The following is a 16,941-nucleotide window of genomic DNA, read 5'->3' as shown; positions in this document are numbered from 1 at the left end:
CCCTGCCAGCGTAAACCGCAATCAAGTGCATCATTCCGTTGACATCCATAAAAAAACATTAATAAAAAAACATACAAATCGTTTAAGTTATCTGAAAAGTCTGACAAACAAACAAACAAAAATCATAACAATCATTGTTTTAGTAACAATTACGTTGATAAAATAAATAATAATTTAAAAGTACGTATATAGATATATAAAGTTTATTTGAATAAAGATTATTTCTATTTCTGTAATAGGTTTTTCATGTATCTTTTATGTACAGACAGCTATAGGATACATTTTTATTATCTATATATTAATACTTGACGCAAAAACGTACTTAATTTATTTATTTATACTCTTTATTACACCAATTACAGAAAAAAAAAACAATTTAAATATAAAATATATATTGACTGGTACAAAAGGCCTTATCGCTAAGCAATCTTTTCCAGACTATCTTTGGGTGGTTAGAGAAATAAAAAAAAGAACAGGGTAGGTGGCGCATGTAATAAACAAAAATAAATATATAAGACTCGTCATCATCATCGCAGCCCGGAAGACGTCCACTGCTGGACATAGGCCTCCCCCAAAGATCGCCACGACGATCGGTCCTGCGCTGCTCGCATCCAATGTCTTCCAGCGATCTTGACCAAATCATCGGTCCACCTTGCTGGAGGCCTTCCCACGCTGCGTCGGACGGACGGACAGGAAGTCCGTGGTCGCCACTCGAGGACTTTACTGCCCCAACGGCCATCTGTCCTACGAGCTATGTGCCCTGCCCATTGCCACTTCAGAGTCGCAATTCTTAAAACTCAAATATACATAAATATAAATATACATACATATACTTAATAGTGCACATACATTTGGAAAGAATAAAGAAAGAATAGTTAAGAGAATAATAAGAAATTAAAGGGAAAGAAACTGGGATTTGAAGCTGGCAAGTGATTGAATGCTCCGAATACAAGAGGGGAGTGAGTTCCACAACCTAACGGCCTGGACAGAAAACGATTTAGAATAGAAGGAAGTGGAATGAGAGGGAAACCTAAGACGGAGATAGTTAACACTACGCGAGGACGGGCTATTGTTCTCACTGAGAAATGTGAAAGTTTTTTAGGTAATAAGGAGTGACTAGGTTAAAAAGAATGCTGTAAAAGAGTGATAGGATGTGTAAGTGACGACGGATAGTGAACCACTGAGTTGAAAGAGAGAGTTGAGTACGATACTGGGAAATATGATCATATTTGCGCAGATCAAATATGAATAGAATACATAAATTTTAAAGTCGCTCAAGTTTATTTAATTTGTACCACTGTTTACAGACGGAGGACTATGAAATTTAGCATATATATTGTTTATATAGAAAAAAAGTGCAGAATACTTATATTAAAAAAATATATATTCAATAAATTAATAAAAAAAACATTACACACACAATTATTTTATTAACCGGGTGTTAACATGAAGTTAAGACCCGGATAATAATATAAATATTGTATATTAAATACAAAAATTTAAAAATAACTGTTACACACCATATATTTGAATTACACACTGTTAATACTCATAATGTTAACATCGCACATACTGCCATGACGCCCTCATCATCCTTCTGCGGCTGTGCGCCGTGCATATTGTGTATCTGTGGCGTGTTGCGTTTGCGCGGGAAACTAACTACAGAATGGTTTCTTCTGCAAACATTCTTCTAAACTATTGTACTTCTGATCACAAATTTTTTTATACTGTTCATCATTACTTTATCTGTCTGTAAATTACTTTTATTACAATAAAATATTTATATACCAAAACTGGCATATAAATAAAGCCCTATCATATGATTATAGATCATACCGCTAACGTCCACGCATATACATTCTTTTGTTTATTATATAAAAAAATTAAAGTTGTAATGTAAAAAAAAATTACGTTCATAAGCGGCTAAAATGTCCTACATGAATAAATGATTTTTGAATTTCAATTTGAATTGTTCTGAGATCAAATTATGAATAGACAAGCTTTTGCCCGCGGTTTCGCTCGCATTAATTTACCCCCTTACGGGTGGAATTTATCTTTCTTAGGGGATTCCTACGCCATAGTAGCTTTATGCATGCAAAGTCTCAGTACAGTTTCCAATTGACAAACTTTCATCCCCTATTTTATCCCCTTGGGGGCAGAATTAATCAAAATCCCTTCTTACCGGATGCCTACGTCATAACATCTACCTGCATGCCAAATTTCAGCCGGATCCGTCCGGTGGTTTGGGCTGTGCGTTGATAGATCACTATGTCAGCCAGTCACCATTAAGTTATATATATGTAGTTTATTATTGTTTCTCATCAATATTATTTGTCTAGTCTTATTGAATGTTAAATTACTTAAGATCGAATGTTGACCACTGGATGACCATTAGTATCTAACAACATATAAACATATAAATGAATACTTGCAATAAATTTGGTTTTTCTTCCCTGTATATATGCAATCAGTAAGTATACTATAATCGTATTGTGTAGCAGATGACAATGCGAGATTGCAGTCCATTGAGTGCACGTCTATTTATTTAATGAGGCCCTCTGGCGTTAATTTAGGAATTAAGAGCTGCATTGTTCATTATGCTACTGCAGTATGTGTCCTTTTCAGGCGTTTTGAGAGGTTGTTAGTAAGTAATACCACAGATAATATAATATTACATAGTAATACCATATGTTATCTGTGGTAATACGATAGAAATAATATTTTTATTCATTATATAAACAAGATATTTACCATTATAATATTGTTAATGAGCTCCGGATATTTCGATGCTGTTACAAACGTCCCAGTCGACTGTAGATGGCAGTCGACATAAAAATTTATTACGAACAGACATATCTTCAATTCTTTTTATTTATTACAAATCAATGCACCAATACACATTTATAAGTACATATATATTTTTATTATTTATAATATAATAATTTGCATATATTTATGTACATATTTCATTGTGATGTGTATTATTACATTGCACCTATTTCCACCACTCCACAATTCCTCTCAGTCACTCAAAGGTTGACTGGTAGAAATCCCTCTTTTGGGATAAGTACGCATTGTACGCCATTGTACGCATTTAGGTCCATTGAGTCCTTTTATTAATAATTTTATTGTACAATAAAGTATTACAAACAAACCAACACAAATAAAGGAGCACATGGCAGACTTAAGGCATTTCTTCCCAGTCAACTATACCCCAAAAGACATTCATGTGGGCAATGCATTATCAAAATTTAATATGTAAAAAAGATTGCCTTATATTGTAAATTTATGTAACAACCACGATGAAAGTTTAAAACAGAAATATTTTTTTATCTATTTACTTTTACTACATCTTATCCAAAGGCTTAGTGGTAATAGCATACTCCGTTACCACACATTTCCGTTACCAAATAAAATTTATCAACAAAAATAGGGATTTTATAACATTGTTTTAGAATTCCAACAATTAATTCTTGTGCCTAAATATAATATACTTACAATATAGGACAATTACAATATTTACAACTAGCTAACCACCCCGACATCGCACGGGTGTAAATGTATTATACAAATACACTTTCCTCTTGAATCTATTAAAGAAAACTGCGTTGGGTAGTTTTAAAGATTTAAGCATACATAGGGACAGACAGCGACAGCGACAGCGACTTTATTTTATAAATACTATGTAACTAGCTACTCGCCCCTGCTTCGCATGGGTGTAAATGTATTATACACACAAACCTTCTCCTTGAATCACTCTATCTATTATAAAATTCAAAATCCGTTGCGTATTTCTAAAGATTTAAGCATATATATATGGACAGACAGCGACAGCGACTTTGTTTTATACTATGTTATGATATAGTTATAATATAATTGACTGTTTCAGTCCGTGAGCTTTGATTGTTTTTTTATATTTTATAACACGAATAGCAAATAAGCTAACAGCCCATTTGATGGTAAGTGGTCGCCATGAACAGCACCACGGTAATCACGTGAAAATGTCACGCCTCGAATTCTGTTATTCCCTTTCTGATCTTACCCTTCAACTGTCCCATCCGATCGATCCCCCATCCAATTCAATCGGCAAATTACAACGGCCTGAGCCGTTCTTTTCTTGCAGTTTGGTTGACGAACAGTCACCACTAGGCTTCCAAGCTATATCCGAACTCTATTAAATGACTGATTGCAAACACGTGTCGCAATATGGGTGTAGATTCAATATCAGTCGAAATTTGATCACCAATAAGAAGGTACCCTCCGATCGATCGCCCTTCCAATTCAATCGGCAAATTACAACGGCCTGAGCCGAGGTTCGAAACCGTAGCGGTGCCCTCAGAGGCTCAGACTAAAGTCGTATCCGTCAGGGGTGAGTTGGCCTTCAGCCGGTACTTAGCAGATTTAGAATTTTAATCATATAATATGAATCAAGTTATCATCAGGCCAAATTTCTGCAAATTCCGTGACAGTGGATGTGCTAAGATCGAATGTGTTCGCTACTACAATCTATAAAACATCTCCATACACTCTGTTATCTATAAAATTTATTACGTTTACTATAATATAATTTTATGTGCCCGTTACGAGATAGTTAACAATTAAAGATTAGAGCAAATTTGTTTAAGATTATTGGGAAAGGCCCAGTTGTCGGTGTTGTCTCGACCGCAGTGATGGGAGGGTGACTTATCAGGTGATTTATTTATATTGTGACATCAAAAAGCGCAGTACTTAAAATATTTATAAAGCTAAAAGTAGGTATATATATATGTCTTCAAAAAGATAGCAAATTTCAGCCGCCTTTTGTTAATAATAATAACATCCTTGGAAAACAGAGCATGACTTGTGTTTTATGTAGTACTAGACAACTGATATAAATACTTAGAGGTGCATTTTATTGTAATACATACATCAAATCATAAATACAAAAGTTTGTTACATGCGAGGAATAGAACCCGCGACCACCGGAAGCAAAGCGGTGTGCTAAACCGCTAAACCACCGGGCCTTACAAGTCTTACAACATGTGGTTTGATTGATGGGCGTAAAATTATAGAATACAGAGTCACCTTTCTTTCACCTTTTTGTAGAAAAAATTTTAAATACATAGCACTGACAATATTATCTGATTACACTAATAATTAGTGCGTAGCGATTTCTATGTTGATTATCGCATGCCTCTTACTTGTTACACTGTAATTATTTATATAAAAAAAACATCTATTAAAAAGAGCAACACACAAGTTTCTTGCTCATTCTTCTTGTGATGAATCTGCATTCCGAATGAGTGGTAGAATCAAAATATAACTATTCAAAAGTGCTTGTAATGAGTTTATTTGAAAAAAAATTATTTCTATTTCTATTTCAGGAGTGGTTGTTTTCATGGAGTTGACAACGCATTGAACGGTGCATTAAAGGAAATAAGTATGACTATTCAAAAGTCCTTAAATTTGAATTTATTTGTATAAAGGTTATTTCTATTTCTAATATCAGTTTGAAAAATTTAACACTTGTGCTATACAGTGTGCGCTGTAGCATGGTCTAGGTGACAGTTACTAATTTTACATCTAACAATTGCTACATTTAAGTTAATACAGTTATTAATGATTTAATATATTACGAATGTGGTACAGCTGAAACACTAAGTCATAATTTGTAAATCGCGGCAACTTTTAAGAGTGAAACGAAACGTTAATGAAACTGCCATCCGCACCATGCTACAGCGCACATGGTATAATCAAGTATTTATATGATAAACAAACAGTTTTTTTATTTATTTATATTTGGAATCAGACACTCAAACTGCGTTGTGATTACCTAATCACAATATTCAATTTATTTACAAAATGTATTAACTAATATGTATTCACAAATTCACAATTTTAATAATACCTAAATATTACATAGTTTATCTGCAATCATCAATTTAAAATGGGCTACACACAACGTTAAAATAAGGGGTATAGCAATAGTCGGTTGCATCCTGGAGCATCGAAATTTATAATCAATCCTAATGGCCCACGAGCCAGGAACAGGTCACGATGACCCTACAGTTTATGTTCCTTCGAGCTGGAGAATAAATAAAGGTCCTTGTTCGGTTTTGATTGTCTGCTACAGAGGTAATCACTGAATTTCTTGACAAGTTCGTGCTATCAGCAGATGTATAATATGCGCCGCTACAGCCAGCTGGCTATTTTTTTTATCTTCAATGTGTAGGTTTAACTATGATTCGATAGGATTTACCAGCAGGTAATGACTAATTTTATTACATGTTTGTGAGGGTGCTTCTCCTTCACCCACCCTCGGAAAGTGATATAGAGGCTGTATAGTTCAATGTGCCCCTTTAACCGAATATACCCCCACTAGATCTCCAATATAACCCCTAATTTAGATATCATGTGTTCATCATTTAAATTTTAAAATCAGTAACAGTAGTTTTGAGTTTCTTATAAGTTTTTTGTCATGCACAACCACATGGTGGAATCACCTCCCAGCAATGGTATTTCCGAATCGATACGATATTGAAACCTTCAAGAAAAGAGTTTCTTTCTTAAAAGGTCGGCAACGCACTTGCAATTCCCCTGGTGTTGCGGGTGCTCAGAATTTTGTTGTTTCAATGTCCTTGCGAGGGGACGGCCGTCGGGCGAACAGCCGGTCATCAGGTAGAAATGATGCCACCACTGCTGATGCTAAAATCATAAAATGGGAACCAAAATTATAATTTATACTTGCGGACCCGCAAATGCTGGTTTGCGGGTGAACAAAATCGCTATAACAAATAGGTGTCGATAATAGAAGAGTGAAAATTTAGGGTTGTATGAATTTTTAATGTCACATATACATAAAGTCCAATAAATAAAAAAAAAATGTTAGGGGTGGACCGTTATCATTTAGGGGTATGAAAAATAGACAGTAGCCGATTCTCAGACCTACTGTATATGCATATAAAATTTCGAAATCGGTCAAGCCGTTTCAGAGGAGTATGGTAACCAACATTGTGACATGAGAATTTTATATATAAGATATAAGATAAATATTTGACGCAAAAATATCGTAAATATGTATAAAATATAGTATAAGATAGATAAAACTAATGGTAAGAAAACCATCGCATATATAATAATAATAATAATAATCTTTATTTGTCTCAAACAAAAACTTTTCACACAATACAACTGTTGCCCATACAATAATATAATTTAAAACTAATGAATGAGACAAAACGGTCTATAACTCAGTGAGGGCAGTGAATCCACCCTCTCTGCTATTCTGTTATAGCTATATATATACGAGAAGCTTGAATAGAACAATGGACACGATACCGTCTCGTGACTCCAATAGTGTTTTTATGCATTTTAAATAGAAGACAAATTAGTTGACGACCCATCTGATTGTAAGCAGCAACCGTCGCCTATATACATGAACAGTACGGATATCATGTTATCATGAAACATCCGTGATACCACTCATGTGAGAGCAGGGGATTGTCAGTAATGTGGACCGATGACCCATTGTTAGTAATGTACCATTTCATGTTAACCTCCACCCAGTTCCCTAGAAACCATCACGATAAATCGCTAGACCGACCTGACCTCATGTTCATCCCATCATAGTCTGGCGCACTCACTGATGCACGGCCAGCGTATACCGTTAGCATAGGCACCATTGACGCGATACCTCATGTAACACCATTCAATTATCATCCAATAAAAAATCACTCATGTTATGTCATGCAAAAGGTTTAATATGTCATGCCTCTTATCCTGTAATTCTACCTAATTGAAGTAGGAGACACTGAAGTACTTACACCGACGACTTCATACAAAGTCTACTTTTGGTTAAACATTGGATGTTTGATCCATCACAATTAAAATTACTACTGTTCTACTGTTCTTTAATAATAATAACCTCAGGACAATTAACACAGCGTCACCTAGACCTAAGTTAAGCTAGCTAAAGCTTGTGTTATGGGTACTAGATAACTAGATATATATTTTTTGTAAATACATACATAATATACATATAAAACCCCCAGACCGATACAAAGCATACAAGCATACTCATGAATACAAATGTTTGCACCGTGCGAGGAATCGAACCCGCGACCATAGGAAGTAAAGCGGTGAGCTAAACCTCTGGATCACCGAGGCCGTAGATACTTACAGGCAAACAGTCCTGAAAACAAGTAAAAGGCGATTTCGCAATTACTTGTGAGCATCCAGTTCAGGATTTGTATTAAAACAACTGACCCCAGTTGACTCCCTGTTGCCGTCACAGCTACAGCCAATGCTCTGTAATAACATTTTTGTATATATTTACTACAATACAGAGTTTATTTGTTTTCTTTTTGGATATAATGAGCTCAAAATTGCGCAAATTTATTTTAAAATCTACTAGCGTTGTAGGGTATATCTTATATATTACTATTTATTTACTTAATTACTTACATATTTTTAAAATCATTACAACGATGTAAGAAATATATTATAAAGAAAAAGGATGGAAACGGATTTTATTATAAGGGTAAACTCCGGAGGGTAAAACACAAAATTTTAAAATTCTTTCACCGAAACATATTCCAGGCAGATTCATTTTTAAATTCAAATTTAGGAATTTGTATGTGTTGCCGATGGCAACCTTTTCGATAGTTTATAGTTTTTTATATATTTTTGAATTGTAAATTTTGACCATCTGTTTTTATATACCGATTGTTTACTAATGCCATATTCTTTGGCTTTAAGTTTTTGCTAGCGAGCTGAATATACATATTTTACCTCACCTAGGAACGTGTCTCATTTTCAACCAGCCTTAATATAGTCCTTTCGTCACAATATGTATTATGATTACCTTAAGTGTGTAGGAAATAAGGCAACGACAATAGCAGCATACAGCCCTATCACGAGGATGCCAAGCAGGAAGACTCCAAACAACACGACGCTGATGATGGCGTGGGGCACCAGGTTCACAAGAATCCCACATAAACCGCATACGGCTGTTATTGCTATGACGATAATGCGGCGACCAGTTTTGTTTACAATCTGAATTTGAAATAAAACTGTGTGATAGAAAGAGAACGCGAGAAATGGATTGTTTTCTCTGCATATACTAGTAATATTTCTGTCAACACTAACTTGAAACCTTTCCATTAGTAACATAGATTTAAGTTTAGTGTAGGTTGTCTACGTTCCGACTCCGCGTCGAATGTACGCGTTACTAATAAGGCATGTACCACACAGTCTAATAAACTTACTACTGTTTTTTTTTCCGGACTACTCTAATGATGTTAGCCGCAGTTGGCCTTTACAGCTTCACCGGACGATAGGGGGCGAGTGCAGATGGCACTCCAAACTGGCGGAAGGACTTATGGAGCGGCTTAAGGCCAACTCCCGCCTGACGGATACGACTTTAGTCTGAGGGCACCGCTAGGGGTTCGAACCTCGGCTCAGGCCGTCGTAATATCGATCCCCGGTTGAATTGGACGGGGGATAGATCGGAGGGGATAAATAAATAAATACTTACTAATGTACAATAAATAGTACAATTATTTCACTGGTATACTCATAAGCTAAGTACTACATTATAAACAAATAAATTATGTAGCGACACATCATATACACATATCACATCATAACTACAGTGGTGAGGTGATACCATCGCGCTACATATCTCTAGCTACATTTTTATATTGCGACATTGGCAATACGGAGTATACGGTGAACGGCTCATCTAATGGTAAACGGTTACCATAGCCAATGGACACCTGAGATACAAGGGATGTCATGCGCGTTGCAACATTTAAAATCAAAGTGTTTTTGCGTGAAGGAGTATTAAACATACATACTTACATCGATAGACAAGCAGATAACTATTTAATTTTTAAATAGATATAAGAAAGATAAACTTACCACACTTATAATTGTGTTGACTAATGATTGTCCGACTCCTACACTCAATACAATCAGCAGCGCAGTTTCATTTAAACCACAGGGTGTAGTAACATCTGCCTGTATCAACAAAATGAAACAACAGTGATATCAAATTATACTATTAGTATGATAAAATAGGAACATCATGTGTAATATTAATATGTTAAACAAATAGTCAATTTTTGTCGCTACATCTGAATAGATCCTAATTTAGGTGTACTAGGGATTGATCCACTGTAATATAAACTATTATATTACTTCTACAATATTACTGCGACCGAAAAATGGTTTTATGGTAAATTTATGTGGTAGAAGTACCATTGAAAAATCTCTGCAATGTTCTAAAAGATCTGAACCTGTCTAGGAACTCCAGTGGGTTCTATACCAGAATTATACCAGCAGGGTTCTACGAGATTTGGTTGGGCAGGGAGAAAAACACGAGCAGTGAAGGTGAGTATATATATGACGTACGTCGGCAAATGGGCCCCACCCATAAAAATCCACCAAAAACTACACTCGGGTCACAAGTCCCGGGAACTGCTCGGAGTTTCACTCTCTGCCACACAATGGACCCGGCACCCCCATGATGAATCCATGGAATGCTAAGAAGTTCATCTCCCTCTTAGAATAATCAAGAAGATAACTTGTTTGCTGTTCCATATGTATAAAATACAACTTACATGAGATATCGCGTCAAGATCAAGTGCTATAACACCACACAGCGTGAGATCCATAGCTTCCCCTGTTCTGAACATGATTATGAATTGGTTGGCAATGGTCGGTAGCCATACTATGAATGGCCCCACACTGTAAACAAATAGTAATATACATAAATAGATTGTGGAGTAATTATTATTATTTAAAAATTGACGCGATCATTATTTTTTCGTTACGAAAAATCGCACACTCACTCACACACACACACCCACGCACACATAGTTGTAAGAACTTCAATTCGCGCATATTCCCTGTCATACTTTTATAATAAGTTATATACATATACATTAGAAATAGATATACAAAATAATTTATTACATAGTTAAAAACTCATATATAACTGTACTATGAATAAATAAAAAATATATATATAAGTAAGCTATGGAAGTGTGGAGGCTCGGCCTGGCATTTTTATGCTTAAAAGGGCTTGGACAACTAGATATAATTAATGTAAAAGTTGTATCATCCAAAATAGAGAATTTTATTAGATATATATATATATATATTTGATTTTTTTAAATTTCGTACAAGGTCTACTTCAATGGTTATATTTTATTAAAACAAAATTTACTTACACTTGTAAGAGGTTGAGTACAATCAATATAACGGTGTATTTGAGGAAGGGCCGTTTGAACAGTGGCAATATTTGACCTCTCTTCGATCTGTCTGTAATTAGGCTTTTCTCTTTTTGAAGTCCATACACCTGCAAATTCAGAACAGAATAAATATTAAGAGGTTCTAGATATAATAAAAGACAGCATCGTGTGACTAAGCGGTTTAGTATCAAGATTTTAATTCAGATTGTTGAGTTCGAATCTGGTTGATATCAAACTTTGTATGTATATATAAAAATGAATATTACGCACAGAACTTCAGAATAAATTTAATAATACTTTTCTTGTTCTATTTGTAGCTGTGGTTCGTAATTATTAGAGCAAGGTTTGTATAAAAGGAAATGTTCGAAAAACGGTAGTGAAAACAAAAAAGTTGGGATCAAAAAATATATATTTATTGATAATAATTTGATCTCATTTTCTTCATTGGTATACGGGAATGAGAAGGCGGCAAACTACCCAATATACATATATTTCTGAGAATATTGTCTCTGTGAATATTGATAAAAAATAAAACAAAACGTATCCGAGCAATTCCGGTAGGCTCGCCCTATGCGTCATACAAAGTACATATATCCAGGAAAATGTGGACATATTAATTGTTGCGTTTACCACGATATCGATAGTTGACAATGCAACTGACTCCTCTATCTGGGATAATAACAAAGACACGTAATAATAATAATGATCTCAGGACAATTCACACAACGCCGTCAAGTCAAGTTAACCGGAGCTTGTGTTATAGGTACTAGACAACTGAGACAAACAAATACATAGTTTTTTTTTCATAAATACATACATATTATATGTAGAAAATACCCAGACCGATACAGACTATCATACTCATGAATACGAATGTTAGACATCAGAAGCCAGCTAAACCGCTGGTCTACCGAGACCGTCATATAAACTTACCTCATATTTCTGACCTTTCTTATTGTTCATTCCGTGAATGAACTTCAGTATCTCAATAGCTTCTTGTTCGCTGCCCTTCAAGAACACGAATTTGGGGCTCTCTTTCATCAGACTCAGCCAACACATGCTGATAAGACCCGGAAGCGAGTAGATGACCACCAACGTACGCCACGAATTCCAATAAATGCCAAGCGAAGGCAGGTAGTATGAGAAACTTAGTGGTATTATAGGAATCGCCACAACTGCAAATAAAAAATATCTACTAATTCCAAAAACAGAGGAGGTTCTCAATTTGACACCCTTTCTATCAATCCCTCGTCGAAGTCAAACGGGGATCGAAATTACGACGGCCTGCATCGAGGTGCGTCCCCCTAGCTGTGCTCTCAGTCTAAAGTTGTATCCGTCAGGCAGGAGTTGGTCTTCAGCCGCTCCATAAGTCCTTCCGCGGGTTTGGAGTGCTATCTTCACTCGCATCCTGTTCGGTTAGCTAGGCCAGGTGCGGCCAACAGTATCAGAATATTTTGAAAAAGAAGAATAAAACCTATTTTTTAAATTTTCTACGTGAACCGATTTAACGATTTGAATGCTGGTGTATCTCATATGGATTATATCGTTCTATCTACTTATCATCAATATCTAACCAGTAGTTTTAGAGTTATTCTTAATGATGCGATCAAAGTCGGATTTTTCGTAGGCTGATAAAGTTTTTGTCGCTACCAACTTATTACCTACTAGTAACTCTCCAGTGGACAATACAGACATGGTAATAGATTCAACCACTAACACGATGGATGTTAATATACCCAACGATTTAAGTCAAGTGTTGCTTTAACGACGACGTCGACAGTTGACAATGCCTCTGATTTTCCTAATTTAATATGATTATTTAAAAAAATGTTATTAAAATCACTTTGATAAATCTCCAAGTAAGCAAAATTATTTGTACCTAACAACCTCTTAGAAATAGATGTTGAGCTTTGCATATACCTACTACTTTTAATTGTGATTAAAAAAGATTACATAATTTTCTCGTATGTATTACCTGACATGAGTCCTTGGGCGAGAACGAAAATGCTAGATACCAGTAGCATGAGCAAATTTCGCTTGGTCATGGGGACACTCTCACTCAGGAGTGTCAGGGCGAGTGAGAAGTTTCCAGACACCCTAAAATATTGTAACATTTGAACAAGCTGTTTAACAAATAACATTTCTTGTGTTTAAAATTCGATATTTTTTTTAATTACATCATACATTTTTAAAGTTAATAGTGCTACGTGTACATTATTAGTGTAGTTTTCTAAAAACTTTACGCAGCAAAAGTAAACATACAGTAAAAATATTGCAGAACCCGTGCTGCAGGCTTCAAAAAAAGAGGGTAGATCTTCTCTCAAGGCCGGCAACACACTAGTACTTGTTCTGGTGTTCATGGACGGTTATTTATTTACCATTAGCTTGTTAGCGCATGTCATTTAAAAAACATTTAGCCATATATGTATGTAGCTGGCCCGACAACTTCATATCGCCTCAGAGTCATCTTACTAATATTATAAACGCGGAAGTGTGTCAGTGTGAATGATGGATGGACGTTTGTCACATTTTCTTATAAAAACTACGGAATGGTTTCTAATAAAACTTTACAATAATACAGCTTATACATCAGAACTACTTAAAATCTCATAACGGACTTGCAATTCCCCTGGTATTGTGGTGCGCATGGCAATTTTGCAATTTCTAAAGAAAAGGGCATACTGGCAAAGTTTATATCTATGTGATATGCCATAAAAAATTTTGGACTTACAGGAAAGAAGCGATAAACTGCATAACGATCATCATGATCCAATTGACTGATATGCTGATGAGTGCGTTGGTGACCGCGCCGAGGAACAGGGTCATGAGTAACGTGTTCCTCCGACCTCGGGTGTCCCCCAAGTACCCGCCTAGAACGCCACCGGCGATCGTTCCTGACAGATGAATAATTATGAAATGGTCTATTAGCGAATTAATCATATAATCGATGTAGACGGGGTCGTAAATTATCCAAGGTTATTATTCTATTTTTGCTAATTGTAGTGCGTAATATAGAATGGTAACCATTACTTAACGCGAAAGTAACTCTGTCTGCCTGTCGCGTTTTCAAGCCAAAACTACTGAAGTGATTTAAACGAAATTTGGTACATACATAGATAATGGGAAAAAAAAGGAAAGATGAAAGGCGAGATGAAAGATGACAGAAGTGAAAAGTAATAATATAACAAATAATGAAAAATGTCCACTATTTTTGCCAAAAGTACGAAATTTTTTTTTTAAAAAGGCTGAGCCTTAGATTGATTTATCCAACGTAGAATGCACTCTTCAATTCTTTATTTCTAATAACTATTCCTTACCAATTTAGATACTTCCAGATTACAAGCAAGCTGTTTTGCGACTGAAATGGATGTGACAAAGCATCCACGCAGCATAAAGTTTATGCAAAAGCTACCTCTCTAAAATTTGTTATGATGCTTCTAAATATACAGACCCACAAGAGGTGCAGATGCTAGCAGCCCTTGTTGTGCTGAGGTTGTTTCCAGTTCGCAGGCGCTCGTAGGCACCAGTATCATGGTGCCGTACACTATACAAGTAAATGATAGTATGACGAGACCAGTTAGCGCACACACCAGGTAGCTGTATAAACCGAAACCTAAAAAGATGTGTATAGTATAACTAGCTGTCCCGGCAAACGTTGTTTTGCCTTAAAATACGCTCACAAAATTTCATGAGAATTTTTCGGAGGAGTATGGGAACGAAAACTGTGACACGAGAATTTTATATATAAAAAAACGTTGTTTTGCCTTAAAATAAAAAAAATTTTAGGGGTGGACTACCCCTAACATTTAGGGGGATGAAAAATAGATGTTGGCCGACTCTCAGACCTACTCAATACGCTCACAAAATTTCATGAGAATCGGTCAAGCCGTTTCGGAGGAGTATGGGAACGAAAACTGTGACACGAGAATTTTATATATAAGATAAATACATATATAAATGCCTTGGTGACCGAGCTTTTGATAAGCGTATTATTTTTTCCACAGGTGCATAATTGCGTATTGTACGCGCTTACCAACCGTTATAAAGTGAACTCATATTGCGACACGCTCTTGACAGAACGGTCTTGGTCAAGCGGATGATATCTGCTTCTCAGTCCACTAGATAAAAGTGGAGTGAGAGGCAGATATTATCTGCTTTACAATAGCTGGTCAATTTCTCTGTACTGGCTACAATTATGGTACAATCGATAATGATGCGGACTTTTTACCGCTACTTTGATCGCATGGATCGTCCACTGGGTTTTATATGGTTATGGCGTTTATTCACATTATTCTTACTAATATTATAAATGTGAAAGTAACTTTGTCCGTCTGTCCCGCCTTAACGCCAAAACTACTAAACTGATTTAAATGAAATTTGGTACACAGATAGTCCAGACCCTCGAAAGCCATATAGCCATAATGTTTAATGTGAAAAAGGATAGTGAGGGGTAGAAAGGTGAGATGAAAGTTTGTATGGAAATTCGACATTTTTGAAGCTAGAATGATGAAACTTTTTCTTTGTGTTTTTTGGGTTAGATCATTAAATATTTTATGCTATCCAAGGTTACTGTACCACGCGGATCTAATCACGGGCACGGCTAGTATCATTAGGTAGTATAAAACAAAGTCGCGGTCGCTGTCTGTCCGTCCCTATAGTCAACGGATATTAAAGCGGTTTTTTTTAATAGATAGAGTGATTCTAGAGGAAGGTTTATATGTATAATATGTACATGTACACCCGTGAGAAGCCTGAGCGAGTAGCTAGTTTATAAAATTTCTGAATTTTTCCTATGTATGTACAATAAAAAATGGATTAAAAACCAATTACGCACTTACCTGCTCTATCCAGAGCAACTTCAAATGGTATTTTGTAAACATCTTTTGTGTAACTATACATTTTCACACAAACTTAAAATCGACTTTTTATGTGGCTATAAATACAAATTAATTTTATTCGTCTTCATTACATAGTATAAAACAAAGTCACTGTCGCTGTCTGTCCGTCCCTATGTATACTTAAATCTTTAAAACTACGCAACGGATTTTAAAGCGGTTTTTTTAATAGATAGAGTGATTCAAGTGGAAGGTTTATATATATAATACATGTACACCCGTGCGAAGCCGGGGCGAGTAGCTAGTTACTCTATAAAATCTTCAGCTTCTATATTTACATATATATAGCCAATGAAGTGTAATATAAATTGGACATGCGTACAGAAAGCAAGGAAATAAACATACGTTTATTATAATTTTTTGACTATTAATCTAATAATTTAATGTATTCACATGGATAATATTTTGGTTTCACTAAACTTATTTCTATGAGAGTCTTGTTTACGAAGTTTTTCTACCACAACTGAGAAAGTTTAGTTGATAAATGAATGTTTGGCAACAATATATACTGATATTATGAGTGAACAAAACAGATTATATCAACCAATATTAATCTTCATTCCCCTAATGAGATATTCACGATGTTTTTATTAGTTGTATGTTTGTTTATAAATGTTAATATAAAGGGACAATATTGAGTTAAGTAACAATTTTAGTAGATCTCAATCGATTACAAAGTTAAACAAATATGGTTGAATGTAATGATGGCTGGCTCGTTCCTCATACTCGTGAACGGGTGCTGCTTGTGGGAACTGGTCTGTTAGGGTTACACATTGATTAGACTATTTGCTTTTTACAAAATTGCATTAGTA

The 16,941-nt window shown here is 35.4% G+C and overlaps 1 protein-coding gene across 1 annotated transcript; it reads right to left on the bottom strand.

Moving 5' to 3' along the window:
* Positions 1–6,592: 6,592 nt before the first annotated feature.
* LOC131848633 (probable metabolite transport protein CsbC) lies at positions 6,593–16,133 on the bottom strand. Its single transcript, XM_059198555.1, has 11 exons — positions 16,073–16,133; positions 14,686–14,847; positions 13,966–14,128; positions 13,210–13,331; positions 12,168–12,409; positions 11,214–11,341; positions 10,602–10,728; positions 9,901–9,999; positions 8,843–9,033; positions 8,159–8,286; positions 6,593–6,684 (listed from the first exon to the last, which is right to left on the bottom strand). The coding sequence occupies exons 1-11, from the start codon at positions 16,131–16,133 to the stop codon at positions 6,593–6,595; spliced, it is 1,515 nt and encodes a 504-aa protein (XP_059054538.1).
* Positions 16,134–16,941: the final 808 nt, after the last annotated feature.

Source organism: Achroia grisella, unplaced genomic scaffold, assembly GCF_030625045.1.
Source record: "Achroia grisella isolate CSIRO2021 unplaced genomic scaffold, CSIRO_AGI_Agris_v1 utg567, whole genome shotgun sequence".
NCBI lineage: Eukaryota > Metazoa > Arthropoda > Insecta > Lepidoptera > Pyralidae > Achroia > Achroia grisella.
Note: the sequence above shows the minus strand (reverse complement) of the source record. Positions and strands in the feature narration are given on the sequence as shown.